Source organism: Hydra vulgaris, chromosome 01 (assembly GCF_038396675.1).
Source record: "Hydra vulgaris chromosome 01, alternate assembly HydraT2T_AEP".
Taxonomy (NCBI): Eukaryota; Metazoa; Cnidaria; class Hydrozoa; order Anthoathecata; family Hydridae; genus Hydra; species Hydra vulgaris.
The window spans coordinates 25,915,908-25,941,329 of NC_088920.1; the positions used below are offsets into that span (position 1 = coordinate 25,915,908).

Here is a 25,422-nt window from a genome sequence, read left to right on the forward strand (position 1 = left end):
CCAATCAACAAAGTCGATGAAAAACTTATAGAACGAGTACAAAAGTAGAGCCACCAAATTATGCCATTCATTAAGGGGAAAAAAATATGAAGATCAACTCAATATCCAATCAATCAAAGCATGTAGCACACAGGTAGATGCAATTCAGTATTTTAAGGAAAGCACTTGTCTTAATACTCCATCCTGAATCCACACTCCAAACAAGTCCCAATCTGGCGATTGTCCTGGGTCAGCAGGTGCAGTTAGAAGAAATAAGGAACGACTAATCAAACAACTCACAAATAACTGTTGTCAAAGAGAATACTTTTTCTTAAATAGAGTGGTTAATGTTTGGCACACACTTCCGGATGCAGTTAAAAACTCCAAAACTACTAATTTATTTAAAAATAGTTATGATGCCTATAAGAAATTATTATTATATATATGTATATATATGTATATATATATATATATATATATATATATATATATATATATATATATATATATATATATATATATATATATATATATATATATGTATATATATATGTATATATATGTATGTATATATATATATATATATATATATATATATATATATATATATATATATATATATATATGTAATAAAATTATGTATATATATATATATATATATATATATATATATATATATATATATATGTAATAAAATGTAATATTTAACAGTAGTAAAGTGCAACAATATTTTTTTTGTAAATAAAAACAACTTAATCAAAGTAAAAATAATTTGATACATATTTAATAACTTAAATAAATTTTTTTTTAATAACCAGTTATAAAAATTTGTTTGTTTAAATTTTGATAAAATAACGTAAAAACAGTTTTATTTACAAGAGGTTTTTCTTATAATTACTTGCTACTCTTGCTTGGAGCTATTTCAGTGCAATTTTTAAACTTTTTAAATTACAAAAAAAAAAAAAAAAAAAATCACAAAGAAGAAAAGTTAAAAGTTAATGAAATTTTTATATACAGGTAAAGGTACCTCAGAACGTCAGGTTTTAAATTAAGCAACATAAAACCCAAAGTTTTCCATTAATTACTGAAAGCCATGAATAATTTGAACAAAGGATATAATGTTAGGTCATAAAAAAAAAATTAAATATTATCCTTAGAAAACATTTTAAATTAAAAAGATGTTGAAGAAAGTCTACTAGCTAATAAAATTTTTTTTTTAAATTTTTTGAACTTTAAATGTTTTGAGCCCTTCTAAAAATAAGTTTGCAAAATGAATATCAGAAATGGTGCTTCAAGACTCTAAAAACACTGCTAAAAAATATGCGTGCGCAGAATAAATCCAATTTTCTTAAAATTGCATTTTAAGTTACCAAGCATTTTGTAGTGCTTCACCTAGTATTTTGAGGTACCAATTCAAAAAACTGTATAATAAACTTCATTGATTTCATTTAAGAATTGAAAATAAAATGTAACATTAACAAGTTTAACAAAAAATATAAAAATAAGATCTATATCAAAAGCTATAATCAAAAAATTTGCGAAAACAGAATGATATGTTGTATTCTTGAAGAAATCAGAGGTAGAAAAAATGTCTTCAATGTTATTTTCATCAGATTCAAACTGAAGGCATTTTTTGGTTCCTCTTTCACAAAATGGTTTGATCATATTTGGTTTTGAACCTGTTTTACCTTGGCATGGTGCTTTACTGCATGTAGATTTTAAAATGTTGTGGCAATGCAAGCATTCTTGAAGCCCAGTTGCAGCACAAACATTCTTGCCATATGTACATTCTTTCTTACTTTTATAGAATACTTCAATTTGTTGTTGTCTTTTAGATTTCCTTTCTTTATTAGCTCCTTTTTGGCTTTGTCTTCCTTGATTGATTAAACCATTTCTAATATTTTTAAAATAATTTTTCCCTCTTTTTTTTTAATATTTTTCCCCTTCATTGAGCCTTGAACTTGGGTAACTCTAACATTTTCCTTGTTCACTTTAGGTGTTACTTTGGCTACATTTATGTATTTATGTTTCATACATAATCATCATAAATACAGTTATGTATTTATGTTTATGTATTTATGTTGCCATTAGTTTGTTTAGCCATAACAAACATCTTTTGAAGATTAAATTGTTAGTTCTGTTGTTGATTGATTATTTTCAATATTTTTATTAATACACAGCTCAGCTTGTAAAAACTTCTCTTCCTGCATCCACTCAACACTGAGTCCTCTATTGAAATCTCACCTTTTTTAACTGCGTTTGTAATTGTTTGTTTTGATGCCCTCTCTGGCTGTAACTCAGCAAGTATATGGATGAAACACTTTGATTTTTTTTGAAAAAAAAATCAAAGGGTTTTCCTTGTTGATTTCCTTCCCTGTTGATTGTCATAAACGAATAATAAAGTCCATATTTAGCACTTCGGTACTCAGAGTGCAATTTCTGAGTGATTTGATCAAGGTGCTGGGTAATGTCAGTTGTGTCAGGTGGAATGATGATTAGTCAAATATTTTTGCTTCTAAGAAATGTCAATACATCACAGTCAAATCTTGAAAAATGACCATGAGATAGGACAATGACAGACCATTTTATATTGTTTTTTTTATCTAATTAGTAGTCAAACATTTGATATGCACTTAGAAGTGTATTGTGATCCAGAAATTCCAAGAAAAAACTCTATGAAACTTGGAGGTATATATGAACCTTGGAGGAATTTATTAACCTTGGAGGAATTTATGAACCTTGGATCTAAATAAATTAATGAAATAACAATACCAAATAACTAAACACTACAAATAAATAATAAAACACTACAAGTTTAGTTTTTTCAATGCAATAATCAGAAAAAAAAGTTTTTACTCCTTTTTAACTTAAACAGTTTATAAGAAAACTTCTCAATCATGTGTACTACGTATTCTTGTTTTTTATATAACAAACTAGCTCATCTTTGATAAAAATTTTCTCTTCCAATTTCAATGAGGCTATCAAGTTGTTTGTTAATTGTTTTTATATCTTTAACTAGTGAAAATTTTCTTGAATTGATTGTGGCCCAACCATGGTTATTGCTGATTTGACACCACTTAACTGCTTCCTTTAACTGCTTATTTTTCATCTCTATGACATCTCTTAGAACATCTTGATTTGTTAGTTGCCTTAACTCTAAGATTAAAAGACTTACCCATTTCTTTATTCACAACTTCGAAGGAATTTCAAAACACCTTTTTGTACTCGCACTTTAGTAAACACACTTTAATTTTAAAAAGCAATCAAAGAAAACAGGTTAAAGTGTGTTTTGAAGGAAGTTTGATAGTAGAACTATACAAAAGTATACTGCAGGCAAAATATTAATTTAATAATGTAAAATTTTATATTATAATTAATTTTTTATTTATTTTAATTATTTATATTAATTTTATGTCAATAAGAAATTGAATATATACAAAAATAAAAACTTTTTTTTATTATTAAGTTTCATTCACCGAGCATTCTGAGGTTCCTTAACTTAACACTTTGTAGTGGAATATAAAAAGTAAAAAAAGGTAAGTGAACCAAACATTTAAAAATATACTTAGCAGGGAAAATAATGTTTTTATGCAGAAATTTATAATTTTTTTTACTAAAATTGGAAGCAACCAATTATTCTGATTCATATAATTTGCAATCTTTTAAATCATCTGTCAATCGTTATCTTGCTCTACAACCTTCATCTTTTCTCTTACAGTAACTTCCAACTTTAATTAGTGGCTGCTTGCAGCCTTGTTGGAAGCGAAGATGTTTAAAAAAAAAAAAAAAAAAATTTAACCTGACATTCTGAGGCCCCTATTGAAAAAAGTATCTAAATTTTTATTCAAAAACATGAAAATACTCCGAAAAATTTTAACCTTTTTGGCATTCTAACAGGATTATTTTGTCAACTCTTAAAAGTATAAAGTGGCTGCCCAATTGTTTTTTCTTAACCAAAGTCTTAAAATCGTGTTTTTACCTATATAAAAATAGGAAAAAGCACAAAACGAAATCATATTTATAAAATATTCAATTGTTTTAATACAAAAGCATAATATATAGACTATATAGAGTTTAAAATATTTGTTAAAATGCAAGGTCCTTTTTTAAACAATTTTTCTAGAAAATTTTATGATGCTTGAATAAAGAAATACATCAGAGAAATAATCATTGCTGACAATTGTTTCTCTGATGTATTCATTTAAATTATTTAATAGAAAAAAGTACAAAAATGATACTGAGGTATTTTATAAAATTCTTTATTGTAAATAATTATAATTATGACTAATCTTTTTACAAGTATCAAAAAATGCAAAAATTTCTTTATGTATAATTGTTACCAATTATGGTTTTAGGTCATTGGTGTAAAAAAGGAACACGACACCCAAAGCAGTTTCCATGTCCTGCTGGATCATGGTCAAATCTTACAAATCTACAAAGTGAAACAGGTTGTCAAGAATGTCCTAAAGGTTGGTTTTGTTTAGAAGGTGCATTTTCACCAAGTGGCCTTTGTCCAACTGGTCACTATTGTCCTTCAGGTATTAAAATGATTTGTGTCTACTGTATTTATATATGGCATCTATATTTGATAATAGTTATTAACATGAGAATCCCACCTTCCGAAACCCCTCACCATCTAAAAGAAGAGCCAGCTCTAGTGTCAGACAATGCAGACATGGGGTCTGGGGCAGAAAATCAAATAGCCAGCATTTTGACAATTATTGTGATAAAATATTTATACTCAGTTAATGAAATTATATAATTGTTAATTTTTATTTTTATTTTCGAGTACTCAGGTGTTTAATACAAGGCGGGTGAGTGTTTGGGGGTAGGTTGAATTTATGAATCATTATCATAGTCCTCCACTTCCTGTCTGATCTGACACCATATTACATATATATATTTTTTATAAATAGTTTTAATGCCTAGTCGGTCTATAATCAAAATATAGTAAATCTAAATTAAACTTACATTAATTTATATATTAGCATACATACGCTGTTTTGATGCTTTGTTATTATAGTTTTAATGTAATTTTTAATCAGCCCTTAGCTTAGGTAAGACTATTGGATTAAAAAGAATGATAGTAATGTAGTATAATAATTCATCAAATTTTCAGGTACTCAGTATTCAACACAATTTCCGTGTACAAAAGGAACATTTTCAAGACGTCAAGGTAATACTCGCTGGGAAGTATGTGAGCCATGTATTTTGGGCCATTTTTGTCCTACAGGAACATCGAACCCAGAACCTTGTCCAAAAGGAAGCTATAGAGATGAGTTAAATGGAGAATCAGAGGGTAAGATCTAGATTTATAATTATATTTATTAACTTCATTTATAAAACGGATTTCTTGAACTGAATTAAAGAGCGCAATAAAAAAATTAATTTTTTTTACATTTTTGGGTTTGAAGTTTTTATTTCTCAAAGAGCCTCTCTTTTTAGATAGTTGCAAGCCTTGTTCTGCTGGATATAAATGTGAAAAAGATGGTACAGTTAAGCCTGTTATTTGTGGTTTGGGAAGTTATTCTGACAGATATGCTACTAATTGTTCTGTATGCAAGAAAGGGTACTACTGTACTCTGGCCAGTACAAGCTATGAAGTAATGAGTACTAAATTTATCTGCCCAGCTGGAATGCATTGTCCAGAAGGCTTATCTCGGCAACCTTACCCAGCTGTCAACCCTTGTAAGAAAGGTTACTACTGCTTAAAAGGAAATGAGGTGAGATTTATTTTAACAAAAAACTTCTTTACATTAAATTTAGGATTAATATTTAACATTTACTTAAATTAAGGATCCTGATCCGAGGCCATGTCCTATCGGAACATTTAACATGTTTACGAATTTAAAACATGAAAAAAATTGCCAGCAGTGTCCAGCTGGGTATTACTGTGAACCATCTGGTTTAAGCGAACCTGCTGGAGAATGTCCACCTGGTTATTTTTGTCCACTTGGAACTGGATTTAAGTATTTAAATCCTTGTCCTGTTGGATTTTATCGAAATGCATCTGCTGCAAGATCTAGTATGGATTGTAGTGTTTGCATTGCAGGAATGTATTGTGATGAACTAGGTTTACCTTTTCCAAAAGACTGTCCACAGGTATCTAAATTAATCATTTATTCATTGTCATATTTGTCTATTAATTATAGAATTTAATGTGTTTAAATTTTTACTATTTTTAATTCTAAAATTGATCAGATGTTATAAATTTCCAAACTTTTTTAAGTTTTGCAAAAATATATCATGGTTGTTTTACTGTAAAGAGACAACTGATACAGCCAAAACTAAAATAAACTGGGAGTTTAAACTGAATAGACAGCTTTATAATAAATGAAAAGTTTGTTTATTAAGTGATGGGTTTTTTTTTTTTTATTGTTTCAATTGGAGCAGCATTTTTTATCTTAAAGTATTTATAATTAGTTTGATGTTTGCTATTTAAATTTATTTGCTATTTAAATTTATTAATCATTTATTTAAATGTTCATATATAGTTGTTTATTAGTTTTAAGGTATACATTTTTCCTAGTTGTCAAATGGCTAGAGGTTTCTCTAATATATATGGCATTACCAGTGCAAAAGAATTTGTAAAGAAAATGAGATTTAATTAACTTTAGAAGTGGATTTTTTAGGCAAAAATTATTTTGTAAATTTTTACTGTAAATATTAATGTTTATAACAGACTCCTTTTCTTATCAATATACAAATTAGTTTCAGAATCAATATTTTTTTCTTTCATAAGATGTTTTTATAAAATCTCAATCAATTATCATTAGTTTTATATGTTAAGTTTGGTTATGCTTGAACTCAGTAATGAAAGCTGAATTATCTTCTGAAATCTTATGCAAATTATCAAGTTTGAAGTTAATAAAGCTAAATATTTGTAAAGGCTAAATAGTAACACCTAGGAACTGTGACTTTATATTTGTTGTAGACAAGTTCGTGTTGTGTATGTATTAATTTGTAATAATTTCTCATAAGTCTTTTTACTCTTTTTGTTTTTGAATTTTTGCTTTTTCTGGTCTGGGAATTAGATTGAAATGCTTCTTATGTATTTTAAGCAAAAATAAACTGATGTCAAACCTATTGAACTGATGTCAAACCTATTGAAATCAGTTCAATAGGTTTATCATCAGTTTATTTTTGTTTAAAATGCATGAGAATGTCAAACCTATTCAACTATGATGTCTAACTGAAGGCAATATTTTTGCTTTACAAATATAGTCAATTTAAAAAAAATTATTGAAAGTTTTATGTATTTATAACATCATTTCTTGTTTAAGTTACAATTAATTCTTTTAAATGTAACAACTGGTTATTGAAAAGTTTTATGTATTTATAACATCATTTCTTGTTAAAGTTACAATCAATGCTTTTAAATGTAACAACTGGAAATATTGAAAATCGTAAATATTGAAAAGGGAAAATTTTTTTATTAATAGTCATTGGTTTAAAAAAATAATTAGAAATTTAGTTAAAATATGTTGGATTTATTTTAACATCTTTTCCAAACTGCTTTTTGTATGCATTTAATAAAAGTAATATTAGCCTAATATAGTTGATTTTTTATTATATTTTAAATTAACTTTTAACCAAAAAATCCTCTTATCTGTTTCTTTTGAAATATATAAGCAAAGCAATTTTATTATTATATTTATATATTTCTATAGAGATGTTGCTAAATATATAGAATATAGTTAAATTTTTGGTTTACAGGGTTCATTTTGTCCAACTGGGTCTACAGTTCCTCAACCATGCCCATCTGGTTATTATGGAAACAGTACACATTTAAGAAGATCAAAAGACTGCACCGCATGTGAAGCTGGTATGTATTGTGCTGGTGTTGGGAAGACAGCACCAACAGGAGAATGTGATGCTGGTTTTTTTTGTAAAGGAGCTGCATTTACGTCGGTATAGTTTAATGCTTATGTCAGAATAATAATATTTAGAATTTTAAAATAATGTTTACATTGTTAAAATAAGGTTTATGTTGGTATTGTGATTTACATTACAGTATATAACACATTTTTGTCCTTGGATTCAAAGTGTTAGATTAGCTTATGCCAAAAGACTGTGGGAAGATGACTAGGTTGAGCACAAGCTTTGATTTTATGATCACAGCACAAAGAAAGTTTGTTTTTGTTGAAACCAAAGTCTTGTATTTTTGTTCTTTTGGTATGGTACTTTGTTCTTTTGGTATGGTACTTTGTTCTTTTGGTATGGTATTTTGTTCTTTTGGTTTGGTATTTTGTTCTTTCAGTATGGTATTTTGTTCTTTTGGTATGGTAACAAACAATAATTGCATATTAAATAGACAAAGACATTAAAAAATCACATGTAGTCCCCTTAAATATAGTCCTCTATTATGTTTTTGTTATCTTTATGAAAGCACTTGCCATGCTCCTCTGAGTAAGCTCCCATGTTCTCATTGACTTTATTGAGATCATCCCTTTTTTTTTCTGCATTTGGGCGCAAATTTTTTGTAAGAGAATCTGAATTAACTCCATATAGTTTTCAGCCTTGTGATTACCCAGGAAGCCAAGCTCAGACAGCTTTAAAAAAGGATTATTACTCAATTTAAATTTCATTAAACTTCTTAAATGAGTAACTTAAATGGTGCCAACTTCTTGTAAAAACCAGCTGCAAATTGCTTGATGAGGGCTAACTTAATGAGCAGTGGAAGCATGAGCACTTTTTTAGGTTCTATCAGCAGCTCTGACTATATATTGCTCTTTCCCACAGATAACTCAGTACATTTTGGCCAGTCTATTCTGGGAGTGTTACGAACGTCTCAAAAGTAAAAAAACTAAAAAACTTTGTAAAACTTGTTTCTCCGCGCAGCGGCCTTGTTCTTTAAGGTTCGTGTTTCGGAGTTATAGAGTTGAGAGAGGGTTATAACCACTATTAAGTAGCCTCCTCATCTGTAGTGGCCTTCTCGGCCTTGAGGAGGTAAATAACAAAAAAAAAAATACATACTTCAAGGCATCCAGAAACATATTGATATTGGTCTAGTCCTCTTTGAGATATAAGATGAAGCCAAAAGAAAGACAGGCAGTTGTTTCCTTTGTAAAGCAACACAGTTTTGAGGCTTGAGGATGAACTGTCTTTAAATAGGCGCAATTCACTCAATTCAGATCAATAACCTCAAAAAGACTGACTTTTATTGCAGTATCACAGCCCATCTTTTTGAGAGATTGAAAAATGTTTGGTGGCACTTTCTCTGATCTGTGATTTGCACATTTTTATTCAACAAGTTCCAATATTTGAGCCTGGATATCAGAAGCATAGAATTTGGCTTGAACTAAGTCTCTTTGAGGTCTTTCTGGTTAGAGAAGTATGGTCTCCTTGCCTCAACTACACTTGGAAAACTTTGTAGCTCTCTTTTCTCCCCTGCATTAACCTGTAACACAGGAAGTATAACTTATATTAGTTTAAAGGCAGAAAATTTCCATACATCACTTCTGCAGGGTATAATATTAACATATTTCCCAATAGAAACTGCCAAATGCAACTTCTTAAAATGAATTAATATCTTAATCATTGTAATTCTACAAAATAAAGTATATCTAAGCAAGAAACAATCATCAAACTTACCTTCAAAACCAAGAGTTTTCCTGCAAAGTTGCATGCGAAATGTATTGGCCATGATTCACACTGATCTCTGACAGGCATGTAGAAATATTTTTGTAGACCTCACATGTTTGTGACTTGCTTATGTGAAATAATGCTGGCAGCAAGCAATCTCTGGATACCATTCAAGTAAAACAATTGCTCTTCAAATACATTCTTTTATGACTACTTTTGAACAGTTCGAGAATGTTTCAGGAAGTTCAAGAAGTTTTTTGAAAGATCAAAAGTTTTCTTCAAAGTTCGAGATTATTCTAGAAAACTTCAGATCTTTGGACAGGTCTACCTGTTCAGGAATTGTTTAGAAATATATTCAGTAGTTAATATCAGTAAAATTAAAATTAAACAATAACAACAATATCAGTTAAAAACACAAATCTTTTTTTCCATGTCACAGAAATTAAGATTTTGTGGAACAAAAGTTTCCTATTTGCTTTTGGCAAAAAAGTTTAGGAAAATACATATTCAATCCAAGGACAAAAAAAATTAAAGTTTGTTATCAAAACTTCTGAAAAAAAAAAAGATATGTATTGTTTTTAAATTGAGAAATTTTTTTAAGGCACCCTCTGGAGGTATTACTGGTGGTCTATGTCCTAAAGGAGGTTATTGTTCTCGTGGAGCAAAAAAAGCAAGTCCATGTCCTATAGGGAAATATAACAGTGACGAAGGTGCAAAATCACCTGCGGATTGTCTGGATTGCAAAGCAGGGTATTATTATTATTTTTAAGTATAATTTGTTTTGTTGTATTAATAATATAATAAAGACTGGGTAGGGGTTATAACATTTACAAAAGTTTTTTAAAATTTGTAATCTAAAGATTGCTTAAAATAAAACAATAAAAAAAATTGCTGTTAAATATCATTTAATTACTTTTCATTAAATAAAAGAAATGTATTAATATGAAAACAGCAAAATCTTTTAAAAATAGAGTTTCAGTTGATACATGAAAGCATTGGATTTTTATAAAAATTGAAAAAATTGGATTTTTATCTTTTTTAAGACCATTTTCATCAGTAATGGCAATAGTGAGTTGTAGCTGTATTTCAGTCAACTGTAAATGTTGACTTGAAATACAGCTACAACTATAAATATGTCAGTTTAAATTTAAAATACAAGTTTTTAGCTAGCTAGGTAATAAAACTAGCTTAAATTCATTTATTAAAAATAAGATATGTTCACAAAAGGTAAATTAAATTTTTAATAGCTATTTTACTATATGTAAAATTGGGTATAGTCGTAGATTTAGAGAATGTTGTAATTTTTTATCTATTTTGAAATAAATTTTTTTTTAACATAGGTTTTATTGTGCTGGCACGTTTAATGATGGACCTACTGGACCTTGTGATCCTGGTTACTATTGTAATGGTAATGCAACTGGGCCTAATCAGCATAAAACTCCAGAAGGACATTATAGTGAGAAGCAAGCGTCATTTCCGATCCCATGCCCACTTGGTTATTTCCAATCATCTCCTACAATGTCTAAATGTGATAAATGTACAAAAGGATCATACTGTAACAAAACTGGACTTGCTATCCCAAACAGTTGTTTAAAAGGACATTACTGTCCAGAAGGATCATCAGTTCCTATACCCTGTCCTGCTGGAACCTACAATGACGTCCTATCAAAAGGAGCCATTGAAGATTGCAAAAGTTGTATGCCAGGCAAATTTTGTTTTGGTACAGGTTTGGTGGAAGTTTCTGGTAAATGTAGTGAAGGTTATTATTGTCAATCTAAATCTCCGGTTTCAAATCCGGTAGGTAAAAATCAAAATAAGGAAAAAAATATTTGTTAACAAGAAATATATATTAAAAGTAGCATTCAATAATTGTATTGATTATAAAAGTTTTATTATAAAGCAGAAAATTTAAAGTGAAATTCCCAAATTATAAAATCTTAACCTGAAAATTTTTACAGGGAAACTTTACAAATGGAGTGTATCAAGATATGGACTATGGTGGAATTTGTCGCAAAGGACATTACTGTTTAGAAGGAACATCATATCCAACACAATATCAATGCAAACCAGGAACTTACAATCCATTACATGGTGCAATCAATGAATCATTCTGTTTAGAATGTATTCCTGGGCAGTATTGTTTAACTGCAGGTCTAGAGCAACCTACAGGTAATTGTTCAGCTGGATATTATTGTAAAAAAGGTTCACAAACACCCGAGCCTAAAGATGATAAACAAGGTAATATATGTCCAATTGGAAGTTTTTGTTCTGTTGGATCGTCTGAGCCAAAAATATGTCCAGAGGGATCATACAGGTATATCAATTTTTTAGATGATAAAATTGTTTTTTTTAATTTAAAATGATAATTATTTTTCAAACAATGAACTAAGAGTAGGTAGGCTTGAATAATACCAAAAATAATAAGTTAAAATAGCCCAAATAATTTCCAATAGGTTTGAGTTAGTTATATGGTTACATTTGAGTAAGATTTTCAAAAATATCCCTAATGTATTGATTTTAAACTTAAATTAGAAGTAAAGGCATTCTAAGTTTAAAATCAAAAAATTAACTGAAAAATGTAAATTAATAAATTAAAAAGTTATTTTTATGTTGTTATTTCAAAATTACACAAAACAAAATTTTCTTTATGACAATAGTAAAATATATTGTTAAATACAATATTATACTTTTTTTTCCCTTAATTGTTTGATTCTTCGGATACCATATCAGTTAATATTTTAAAGTTAGGTTTGCTTTTTTTAAAAAATGTTTACAAAAAACTGCGACCACCAGGCACATTGTTTATTCACAATTACACTAATTTTGTCACTTAAATCAACTTTCAAACTTATATCAAATTTCAAAATATTGTATGCATTCCAGCATGTTTCTGGTATTTAATTACTATTGTATAAATTTTAAAACTTCCATTTAAAAACATATCCGTAGAAGCAAATATTATTGTATAAAAAAATAAAAATAAGTCTTTTATAGCAAAAAAAAAAAAAATTATTTTAGAATTAGTTTAGTATTCTGTTTCTTTTACATTTTGTTCAGGTTTTTAGTACTCATGGTTTTAGGGTATGCAAAAACCCACAAAATTTTTAATCCTAGATTTGAGATTGTAAAATCAAATCAAGCAAATATCCCAGGAAATCCCAGAATACTTCAAAACTAAAAAAAAATAATCATAACAAATGTAGTATATTGCAGTAATACAATTAAAACATAAAACAATTTTTTTATCTTATAAAACTTTATTATCTTAACACTTAAAAATAAAACTTTATTATCTTAACACTTATATTTATAAAGTCAAAAAATGCTCTTTCTAAGTCTACACTCATTCATTTAAAAAATCATTGAAAAATCATAAACTTTTTGAAAGGTAAAATTTCCCAGAATGCATCATGTACACCCCATGTACAAATCAAATATTGACCCAAAAATTTCCCAGAATGCTTCAAATCAAATATTCTTTTAATAATTTAAAACTCAGAGTTTCATTAACTCTTGAGGCAGAATTTCTTTCTGTTGCTAGAAAGCTTCGTTTTGTTGCTCACTAATAAATATATTTCTGCGCTGATATTTTCTTCACTTGACAAATCTTTAACATTTTCTAAGAACTTCTTAGGATGATTTAAATAGTTTTGAAGGTCCAACATTATTTTTTTTTTTTATAAATTTGAAGATGTTTCAAAAAATCTAGCTATGGGGTTTAATCTGTTTTCTCCATAATGTAGATAGTGCAGTAAACAACCTAATACACATAGTTATTATGTAACATAAAATTGAGCCTAGGTCTAGAATAGGTTAGCAATATAGAGAGTCATAAAAAAAACATGTAATTTAATAAAAAGGACCAAAATACACTTTATTTATCACTTATTAAAATGCTAATTATTTAAAACTTGAAAAAAAAAAAAGCAATAAAATAAGTTAATAATAAGTTGTAGAACACACACCTTCACTTGAATTAAAAAGGCTGCGTTTGGTCATGTGAATGAATTTTCAAAGCAAATGGCCTATGAACTTGAAATAAAAACTAAAGGAATAAATAATACAAATATATTGTATATTGATGTATTTAATTAACATATAGCTTTGATAATGCTATAAACACTTATTTTATAATATTTAGCAATGGAACTGGCTTTTCAGAGTGTGTAAAATGTCCAGCACGTTATTATTGTGATGATGGGAAAAAACTATTTGACTGTCCTAATGGATTCTACTGTGAAGAAGGTACATCCTTTTTGAAAAAGAAACCCTGTCCATATGGAACTTTTGGTTTAAAAGTAAATAAAAATATTTGTTACTTTTCATATCAAAAAACTCATTTTAAATATCTTTATCAGAAATAACTTTGATTTAGGGTGGTTTGGCAAGTCTTAGTGAATGTACACCATGCCCTCCTGGAAAATTTTGTGCTGGTTTGGCCATAACTATATTTCCTATGACAAATATTTCTGGGTTTTGTGAAGCTGGGTATTACTGTTTAGAAGGCATATCTATAAGTAAACCTACATCACCATTATCCTCAGGAAGGGGTGGTCTCTGTCCTACAGGGTATTTCTGCCCAGAAGGTACAGGTGATTATAAAGCAACACCATGTCCAGCAGGAACATATTCAAATATAGAAGGTCTTAAAAGATCTGATGAGTGCAAGCCGTGCAGTCCAGGAGAATACTGTGAAGGTGGTCAAAGCACAACATCAGGTTTTTTTTCTTCTTATTATTATTGTAACTAGCAGTAAGTAATCTGTAAAATGGGTCATTATTGATTGGGGAATCAAGAAATACCCAATGCTTATTAAAAAGCTAATAGGGTTCCATTAATGATTCATAATAACCCCAATATACATCTGCCTGCACAACATTCAAAGGACATCTTTTGAATAAGCAAGGCTTATTTTGTGGGGTGTTATAAAAATAGTATAACACTCTCATTATAGAAAAATGTTACATTATTTTCTAAAGTGCTATATTTAACATAGTTAAAACAAAGTCTTACAACAACTAAAAAAACAAAAATAGATATTAAAAAACATATATATTCAAATTTACATATAATATAAGCAAATATAATACAGTAAAAACATAAATACAGAACAAAGATAAATTGTTTAACCTGTTAGTGGAATTTAAATTAGTCAAATTTAATTTTTGAAACCCTTTAACAGAAAGCTTTTTTAACAAATGCTTCTAACAATAAAGCAACGGAAAAAGCAAGAAAAATTAAAAATATGAATGAATAATAATATAAATCATAACTATCTATTTAACTGCATAACAAAAATAAAAAGATGGATATAAAACTTTTAAATAGATTTATTTTAAACTCATTTATTCAATAATAAATTTCACCAAAATAAACCAGATATAAAATCTACACCTTCTATTTTTTCATGATATTAACTTAAGTTTGTAGTTTGTTGTTGTTGTTTCATGGTTGTTGTTGTTGTTGTTGTTGTTGTTGTTGTTGTTGTTGTTGTTGTTGTTGTTAAAACAGTTTTTATTAGTAATAATTTTTTTGAAAATTAACTTAAAAAATTAAATTTTTATAGTTAATAATTTGTATAAAATTGTTATAAAACAAAAAAGTGGAAAAAAAACATAAATACATAAAATAAATCATAAATTTATAAAATAAATCATAAATACATAAATTACAAAAACATAAAATAAAATGAAAACAATTTAAAAGAATAGTCAACTTTACTTGTTACTTGTCTAAAAAAGACCTGAAATTTTTTTTTTTTTTTTCCTTCTTTAAAATATTTTTTTCATAAAGATTTTAGAATTTGGTGATTTATGATTGAAAGGTTTTTAAGTTTACTTTTATGTTTTGAATGAATATTGATTATTTAATTAATGTATTTTAATTGATTAAATAAATAATGATTTTTGATGACTTCAAAAATTTGTGAAGCATTTATATTTAAAAAAATTTTAGTTTATATTTAATGATGTTTGGTCAAAATTTATTATAAACGCAAAACAATATTATTTTTTTGTAGAAAAATCTCTATAATGAAGTAAGACTTTTGTACCTACAAGGCATAAAATCAACTAAATTAAAGCAATCATCAATGGAGATTGTGTGCAATATTTGATTTTTGTTAGTTAGCATGATTTGTAGCTTGATGTCTATTATTTGACAGTCAACATATTTCTATAAATAATCAATGATCAAGTTGAGATTAGATATCTCAACTTGATCATTAAATAATTAATAGTTGATTAGAACATCTACTTCAAACATGAGTTTTACTCTTCTTGAAGAATTCTTGAACCGATTTGCCTGTTTTGTTTGGGATTGTTATCCTGATGGTATATCCATCCACAAGACATTTTGTTCTTTGCATGAGGTAACAATGCTCTTACACATATCTTTATATATTTCTTAATCAGTAGTTCCAGTATATTTATGGAGTGGATCAACACCATCTAAATTAAAACATTCTAAAATCATTACATTACTTCCTTCTGTTTTTAGCAGTTGGGATTTAGGATCATATTTTGTACCTACTAGACGTCAAACAAATTTAATTCCATATGATCTAAACTGCATAAACTTGTTTTCATTACTAAAACGAACTTTTGACCATCGATGACTACTCCACTTTAGATACTGTGATGCAAATTCTTCTAGGGCATTTTGGTTTTTCAAGGAAATCAATGGCGTTTTAACTAAATGTCTTCCAAATACATTTGCATGACCTAAACAACGTTTTGTAGTAGAAATTCTACAAAAAAACGTTTTATCTGTTCATTTAAATGAACTTCTGTCAAATTGCGGTTTTTGTTGCCTAATATCATGAGCTTTATATTCTGACAATATGTTGTTTTTCGTTTGAACTGATCTTGCTATCAACTTTTTTACTGGAGATGTTATGCATTTTTTATACCCCATGACCTCGATCTCTTATAAATAAAGCTTTTTATTTCCACAAAATATTTGTTTACAATTTTAAATTAGCAATTTTTTTGGGAAAAATGTGAAAACCTTCAGTACATCTGCAAATTTTTGAACTTGTTAAAAGTCGTTGTTTTTTTAATCAATTAAAAAATGTTGATTAAATAACCAATGTTCAATCAAAACATTATAGTAAACACTAAAACCTTTTAATTGTTATAAAATATGTTAGATTTAATGAAGTAAGTGTAGTAATATTAGTAAAATTCCATTATAGATTTATATACATACATACATATATATGTATATATATATATATATATATATATATATATATATATATATATATATATATATATATATATATATATATATATATATATATATATATATATATATATGTATATATATATATATATATGTTATATATGTATATATATATATATATATGTTATATATATGGTATATATGTATGTATGTTATATATATGTTATATATATACATAATATAAATCAACAAAAACTTTGAATAAATTTGAATATGTCGAATGTAAATTCTGTTATATTGATAAAACTAAAGATAGAAACTCACACATTTACATCTAAAGTTTTGATAAATTTAATTAAGGTTTAATTAAAGTGTTAAAATATATATATATATATTTATTTTTTATTTATAAATATATATATATATATATATATAAAATTTAATTTTTGGACTCAACTTTAAGTAAAACAAGCTATTCCAGAAATACCACCATTTTTCATAAGAAAACTTTCTCAAGACTTAGTTATGATATTAACAATCTTTTTAAAGTTCTCAAATGTAACTTGGTTGATTGAGAAAATCCATAGTTCTTATCTTAAAAGCATTAACCACATTTCGCCGTGGTCGGAAAACCTTCAAAACTCTTGATAATTTTAACTTCTTTACATTGGAAAAGTATCAGATTTAACCAAACAAAAACTGAACGTAATCATAAAAAAACATTGCATATCTGTCAATATAAGATTGGTCCTTACATAACTGAAAATTGCAAAACATTTCTCTCCAAAAGATCCCTTTCATAAAGATTTTAAATTATTTGTTGTCTATAAATTTGAATGTGCAGGATGGAAATTCTGTTATATTGACAAATCTAACTAAACTAAAGATAAAAGCTCATACATTTACATCTAAAGTTTTGAAAGAGTTAGAAAATATTTGGTACTTGTTGAATATTTAAGAAATTTTACTTTTTAAAAACAAGCAAGGATTGTATCAAATTTTGACAAAAATTGATTTTAATTTAAAATACGCAAAAAAAATTATTTTTAACATTTGTTTAGCAAACATTTCTACATTGATGTTTAAAAAAATAATAAATTTTCAAATTTTCTGTTTAAAACCCAAAACAATATATTCAAAATTTTCAAATTTTCTGTTTAACTAATTTTGTGCAATTCAGTTAATTGAGTTTTATGTCTATTAAAACAAAAAGTAAACAAAAAGAATTTCATGATGCTTTATATCCTAATATGCTTTTGGATTACACATTTTATATTTGTAACTAGGTAAATGGTTATCACAATATTTATTTAGTAGCCACTGCATTTGGCTGAAAAATTAAAGTTGATTTTTGACTTTTTATTGTTTTGTTTTGATGACACTAATTCCACTGTAACTTTGTATTTCCAAACAGTTTTGATTTCTTTATTTGTATTATATGACTGTCTATTGCCTGTAGGCATGAAATTATTTGTACCATAATAAAGTTGTATTTTCTTAATATATACATAACATTATTTTTATGATTTTTTTTTGGAAGTTGTGATATGTAGCAAATTCAAGAAGTATTTTGACACACTTAAACAACAAAATATTCAGTCTAATACAAAATGTTCAGTCTATTTGACCTTTGACTTTTTTTTTGTTTCACCAGCTGTTTCTCAGATTACCATATTTAAGGAAAGTGCAGAATAAAGATGTATATATTATATTATTAGTTAGCTGATGCTGCTAAATCTTCTGTATAGCACCAATGAGAAGACTACAAAGAGTTCAGTGAATTATGTTTGCTGTATCCTGATCCAGAAAACAAAGTTTTCCTGTAACCAGTGTAGGAAAATTTTATTTTCCTGGACTGGGTACAGTTCGCAAATGTTGATGGAGGTTCAAAATTTTGTATTCCATTAAAATGGTCTTTCTTGAAGAGCAGACTGTTTGTTAGTAGCAGGAACAATTAACACTATGACAGTTGACAAAGCCGGGCAAAGTTCCCCAGCTTTGCCAACTTTGTGTGTCTGATATACAGTGACTTGTTGACCATAGATTTTCAGCTAATGCTTTTTGGAATGATCTCTCTTTATCAGAACATTCTGAAATATGCACAAGATTGAAAAACACGCTGAATCATCAGATGTGTTACTTTTGTTCTGCTTTATTCATTGCTTAAAAGCCTAAATCATAGAAACTAAGAAACTTCATCATAGTGCTTAGCTAAGAAACTTCTGGTAGCAAGGCTTAATAATGCAATGGCTCTTCCACATGATTTTGGTTTGGAGTTAAAGAGAGGGTTGTAACAACAGGAGCAGGTTGTAACAAGAATCAAAAGAAAAGGCTGCAACAACAATCAAAAGGGAGGATTGGTAACAACATTCAAAAATAAACAAAAAAATAAAGAGTAATCTTCTACCTAAAAACTACTTTATGTATTGTGCTTTGTGTAATAATAGTGATGCTTTAAATTTTGTTGATAATATATATATATATATATATATATATATATATATATATATATATATATATATATATATATATATATGTGTATATATATATATATATATATATGTATGTATATATATATATATATATATATATATATATATATATATATATATATATATATATATATATATATACTTTATTTTTATTTGTTAAAGGATTATGTGATGCAGGGTACTACTGTAAAAAGGGTGCTTCATTTCGCAACAATTCAAAAGAAGATGAAACCAGTGGACCTTGTCCTATTGCTCATTTTTGTCCAGTTGGTACTTCTGAGCCTCAATTTTGTAAACCAGGTACTTACATGCCCCAGAGGGGAGCAGAAAAATGCTGGTCTTGTCCAGCCGGGTATTTTTGTCCGCCAAATCAATCTGATTATCTTTCATTTCCCTGTCCTTTTGGTAGTTTTTGTCCAAATGGGACACAGTATGCCACGCAATATAGATGTCCAGCTGGAACTTTTGGCAACATGAATAGGTCTATAAGTGTAGAAGGTTGCACACCTTGTCCCGGTGGTTTCTATTGTGAAGGAGAGGGGCTAACTAAACCTACAGGTTTATGTTCTGGTGGCTATTTTTGTTTGTTAGGAGCAAAAACATCAAAACCAAATTATGAATATTATAATTGTTCATTATTAGGCTGCACATGCTCCACTAATGTTACAGGTATAAGTTTAGTTGATTTAATAGTTGTAAATATTTAAGTATAACAGATCAAATAAATACTTAAGTATAACAGATAAAATAAATACTTAAGTATAACAGATAAAATAGGTTTTTCAGAATTTTATTTTTTACTTTTTGTTTAAATTATATTTAGGTGGAGTATGCCCTCCAGGATATTTCTGCCCTTCTGGCATTGACACACCTCTTGCATGTCCTGGTGGATTTTACTGCGAGACAAAGGGGTTATTAAATTACACAGGCCAATGTGATGAGGGTTATTTTTGCAGGCAGGGATCTTGGACAAAAAGACCAGATAATGAAGAATTCGGTGGTATATGTCCTGCTGGTTTTTTTTGTCCTAAACAAACTCAGTTTCCAAGACCTTGTCCACCAGGAAAATATTTGAATACAACAGGTATTAGTTTGACTATTGTTTAATGTATAAGTATATTTATTAACTCATGTTTAATACACATTAGGGCAGGTCATTTTTCAACTTTTTATAGTAAATGAATTTTAAATATCTTTATGTAAAATAATGCGAAAAAAACAAAAAATTTAACTATTATTATATATATTTAATTTATCTTCTATTTAAGTTTTAGGTTTTCAAATTTTGACCTCAAAACCGAGGTTTTGGGTAAAAAGTGCGGTATACACAGTTTGCCACAACGTTTGACCGGTAATTCTGATTGACCCAAAAACATCTTTAATTGAATCCTAGATTATTAGACAACTAGACAGTCATTTTAGCTTAAAAACTTATAGTTTTAAAAGTTTACAAAGTATCGTTTTTGGTATACTTTGCTGTAATATCTTGTATTGTTATGAAAAATTAATTTGGTTAAACTTTAATTTTGTTTATAAGTTATATTAAATAACTTATGAAATATCATTCATAAGATGATATATTTGAAATACTGCATTTGAGTTATGGGTGTACCGGATTGGAAATTTTGAATTCCGTCCGGAACCGGATTTGCCGGAATTATTAATAAAATTCCAACCGGAACAAGAATTATACTTTTGTAACTTTTTAACCTTCAATATTTAAAGTGAATTCCTGCTCATCAGTATTGTGTCTACATAATTTATTTTTATAACCTTAACCTTTTTATTTTTTACCTAGGTTTACCTTTAGTTCTTGATTTCAGTGTAGGAAAATGATTTTTTAATTTAATTTACACACTCTGTGCCACATGTCTTAAAAAAAAAAGTAAAAAATAAATTCTGGCATGAAATATTGTAATTCCAGCTGGAACCGGAATGAAATAAAAATCACAAATTCTGGCAGGAATTTTATTCGAAATGGAATTCCGCTACATCCCTAATTTGAGTTGACATTAAATATAGGATAAATATTGTTTATAAACTATTGTAAAATTTGAGTTCTTTATCGATGGCTAAGCGAACACATAAAAATAATAAAAATTGCAAATTAAGTGTTATCATTAGTTTTGCATGCGAATTTTTTTAGATTCTGAGTTACCAACATTAAGAGATGTTATTAAATAGTCTGCTTTTAAGAAGAGATGATAACTGTAAAGCAAATGCAAAACTTAAAGATACATGCAAAATAAAGTTTTCCTTAAAGTAAAAATACAATGGTTAATAGCGTATCCTGAAATTCCCATTGTGACAGATAAAGTTGGTATAAATAAAATAATTAGAGTATGGAAAAAAGCTACAGATATTGTTAACTTCAGGAGTAACTCTGATTGAATTACAAATCTGAGTTTATTACCCCAGCTCTGCTGGGGTAATAAACTTTGTTGCAAAAATAAATAAGGGAGAATGTATACAGTGAAAACAATGCTTTCAATAAGAATTTTAAGTTCTCTAGGAAGTACTGCTGTTCAATCAAGAAAAATGTCAAAAATTAACACTGATGCTGAAGCCATTATCGAACTGATCGATTAGAGTACTGATATTTACGAACCTTTGCTCACGTGCAAGATTGGTAAAGATGAACTTATTAAGTTCTTAGAAATCCCAATGGAAGTTCCCTGTATGCGGACAATTCATAGAAAATTATAAAGGAAATTACAAGAACTTCTGGCATAGTTTACAAACAAGGAAGGCAAGATGAGTTTATAAAGGCAACAATGAATAACAGAGAACTTCTATATGTTTTAAAATCTAAACAGAATTTGCTTAAGCTTTTTTAAGTAAATAATTCTAACTTTGTTTTATAATTAGTATAATTAAGTAAATTCATTCAAATTACCTAAAAATTAATTCTTTTGTTTCTAATTGGTAGTATTTGGCATGGCGGTTAAGGAACCTTTTGAAACTTTTTTTTCTACATGGCAGTCATATAATATTGTTATGCAAAGATACTATAGCAAAGTAAAGTAAAAATAATGATCTTTCTAAACTTTTAAAATTATAAGTTTTTAAGTTAAAATGATTGTCTGATAAAGGGTATTTGGGATCAAAGACTTGATTGAAAATGCTTTTAAGTCAATCTTTTTTTTTTTTTTTTTTTTTATACATCTTCGCTTCCAACAAGGCTGCAAGTAGCCACTAATTAAAGTTGGAAGTTACTGAAAGAGAAAAGATGAAGATTGTAGAGCAAGATAACGATTGACGGACGACTTTAAAGATTGCAAATTATATGAATCAGGAAAGCAAGATGAAGGAAGCGAATTCCAAAGAGCTGATGTTTGAGGGAAAAAACTAGACAAATAAGAGTTTTTGGAGCACTTAGGAACAGTCACAGAAAAAGGATGACACTTAATTGAATGACGAGTAACACGAGAATGAATTATAGTAGATGGCACAAGAGATGCTAGCTCTTTAGAGCAGTGCCCATTATAGTATTTATAGAAAAGAGAAAGAGAAGCAACATTACAACGATGTGATAATGGTTGGAGGTTGGCTGCAAGAGCAGGTCCAACTATGTTTACAATGCTTTTTTGAACCTTGTCTAAAAGAGAAAGGGCATCATTAGAAGAACCGCCTCAGATATGGCAACAGTATACCATACAAGGCCGGATTTGAGATTTATAGAGATAGAGAATAGAATCCGAAGTAAGAAAGTGTCGAGCTCGATAAAGAGATGCAACCTTAGCAGATGCTAATTTTGCAACAGATTTGATATATGGTTTCCAAGAAAGATTTGAAGTAAGAGTTAATCCTAGAAGATGAAGAGTAGGTGACTCATCGAGTACATCACCATTCATAAATATAGGAAGATCTAACTTATTGCGATATTGATTAGCTGAAAAAAATTGACTTTTATCTGAATTAAAGTTCACCAGCCACTGTGAGCCCCATGCTGTAGCAGAAGTGAGATCCATTCAAGCTCAAATGCCCCCTCCAAGCAATCAGAGGGTGATGGTTTCTTATCATGACAAGAATAAATGGTAGTATCATCAGCAAACAATGCCACCTTAGATGAGAGAATATCTGGAAGATCATTAATGTAAACTAAAAAGAGTATAGAGCCAAGGATAGAACCTTGAGGAACCCCTGAAGTTACAGAATAAGAAGAAGAGTGTTGTCCATCGAGGACAACATTTATGCTACGATTGGAAAGGAAGGATTCAATGATCTTAAAGATGTTGCCGGATACACCATAAGAAGAAAGCTTATGGAGAAGACCAGCATGCCAAACTTTATCAAAAGCTTTTGAAATGTCAAGAGCGATGGCCTTAACCTCTCCACCTTTATCTAATGCACGATAAAACCTGTCGGTTATTACTGTTAGCAAATCAGCTGTAGAACGAGAAGATCGAAATCCACATTGATGGACAGAAAGTAAGTTATTAGATTCAAGATGAGAAATTAAGTGTTTGTTAATTAAAGATTCAAAAACCTTGTTTATGATAAGAAGAAGACTTATGGGACGGTAGTTAGACGAATCAGATCGCACTCCAGAATTTTTGAAGATAGGAATAACAGATGCTGTTTTCCAGCAGGCTGGAAAACAAGGCTCTGATAAGCACTTGTTGAATAGTTTTGAGAGTATAGACGACAGCTCCGGAAAACACTCCTGCAAGACAATAACAGGTATGTTGTCCGGGCCACAAGCTGTAGAAGAGTCTAGGCAGGAAATCACTTTAGATACAGATGCTGGAGTGATATGAATGTCAAGCAATGGATCAACCTGTTTGTTGGCAATATCAGGTAGAACGCAACTAGTGGAATCAAGAGATGATATTGATGAAAAGTTTTTAGCAAACAATTCGGCTTTGTCTTTAGGTGAGGTGACAAAGTCTGAACCATACAAGAGAGGTGGAATTATTGATTTGCCCTTATTATTGATATTATTAAAGATTCTCCAGGAGTAACGAGAGCCTAGTTTTTGGGATGAGATACGAGATTTTATGACCTGAGAATAGCGGGTTTTGGTGTTAGACAAAACTTTTTTACAATTGTTTCTAGCAGTAATAAACAGATGTCTGTTTTCTGGAGAATTGTTTTGCTGATAAATATGGAAGTAACAGTTTCGATTGGCAATTGCAGCAGCACAGTGTGAAGAAAACCATGGAGGAGAGTGAGGCTTGACCTAGAATCGTCGAGAGGGAATAAAAGATTCCATGCCAGCCTGAATCCATGAAGTTATGTAAGAAGCACATTTGTCGACAGGAAGACGAAAGATTTCTACCCAAGGGCCATCACGAAGAAAATCACGGAAAGAATCCCAGTCAGCTTTACTGTAGTTGTAAGAGGTTCGATAATAGAGGGATTCAGGTGATGAAGAAGAATGAGATATTAGTTTTAGAGAGATCAAACTGTGATCAGAAGAACCTAAGGGTGAATGTGGAGAAACTGAGCACTGACTAGGATCAGAAACAAAACATAAGTCGAGTAAAGAAGGTAAATGATTCGGGTTGTCTGGAAAGCGGGTTGGAAAGTTGACTATTTGAATTAAGGATTGAGAAAGGCAAAAGTTGTGGGCTTTAATGCCTTCCGAATCACTGACACTAGAGCCAAGCCATTCAGAGTGGTGAGCATTAAAGTCACCGACAACAACTATATTAGCTGATGGATAAAGAGAGAGGGCTCGGTCAATATGATCAGAAATAACGTCCAAAAGTATGCAGTCTTGAGATGAAGGAGAGTGATATAAAACAAAGAGAAAGGCAATAGAGTGAAGTGGTGCTAAACAAAAGCACATAAAAGAATTGTCTGTGGATTCAAACCTAGTTTCACGACAAATGGGTGAATTCTTACGAATGTAAATGCCCAGGCCAAGCATGTGACTATTGGAGTCTTTACGAATTAGAGGAAGTTAACCATCAACACTAAGATCACAAGATGAGACAGCCGAACTCAAATTAGTCTCACAAAGAGCAAGTAGGTCTGGCGAACTTTGCAAGAGATAAGACTCAACAGAAGAAAAGTTACTTCGAAAACTGTGTTTTATAGTTTTTGGTACTTTATTCATTTTTAAATTAGATTGAAGAACTTGACTCAAAGCATGGATAGTACTCAGAACACCGTTTAATAGCCCAAGCAATTGCCTCATTACTACTAATAAACCCTAAGCCGTAACAAAGGGCTC

At 28.9% G+C, this 25,422-nt stretch overlaps 1 protein-coding gene across 2 annotated transcripts in view; it reads left to right on the forward strand.

Annotated features, from left to right (window-relative positions):
- The window catches only part of LOC100202447 (uncharacterized), a 180,970-nt gene that overhangs the window by 37,281 nt on the left and 118,267 nt on the right, over positions 1 to 25,422 (forward strand). For both annotated transcript variants that reach the window (XM_065787773.1, XM_065787772.1), the window contains exons 23-34: positions 4,335 to 4,517; positions 5,099 to 5,278; positions 5,425 to 5,702; positions 5,776 to 6,081; positions 7,696 to 7,890; positions 10,166 to 10,314; positions 10,905 to 11,361; positions 11,523 to 11,878; positions 13,706 to 13,862; positions 13,940 to 14,282; positions 19,404 to 19,910; positions 20,065 to 20,325. In XM_065787773.1, coding sequence (XP_065643845.1) covers positions 4,335 to 4,517; positions 5,099 to 5,278; positions 5,425 to 5,702; positions 5,776 to 6,081; positions 7,696 to 7,890; positions 10,166 to 10,314; positions 10,905 to 11,361; positions 11,523 to 11,878; positions 13,706 to 13,862; positions 13,940 to 14,282; positions 19,404 to 19,910; positions 20,065 to 20,325 — 3,372 coding nt within the window. The remainder of the gene's footprint in view (positions 1 to 4,334; positions 4,518 to 5,098; positions 5,279 to 5,424; positions 5,703 to 5,775; positions 6,082 to 7,695; positions 7,891 to 10,165; positions 10,315 to 10,904; positions 11,362 to 11,522; positions 11,879 to 13,705; positions 13,863 to 13,939; positions 14,283 to 19,403; positions 19,911 to 20,064; positions 20,326 to 25,422) is intronic.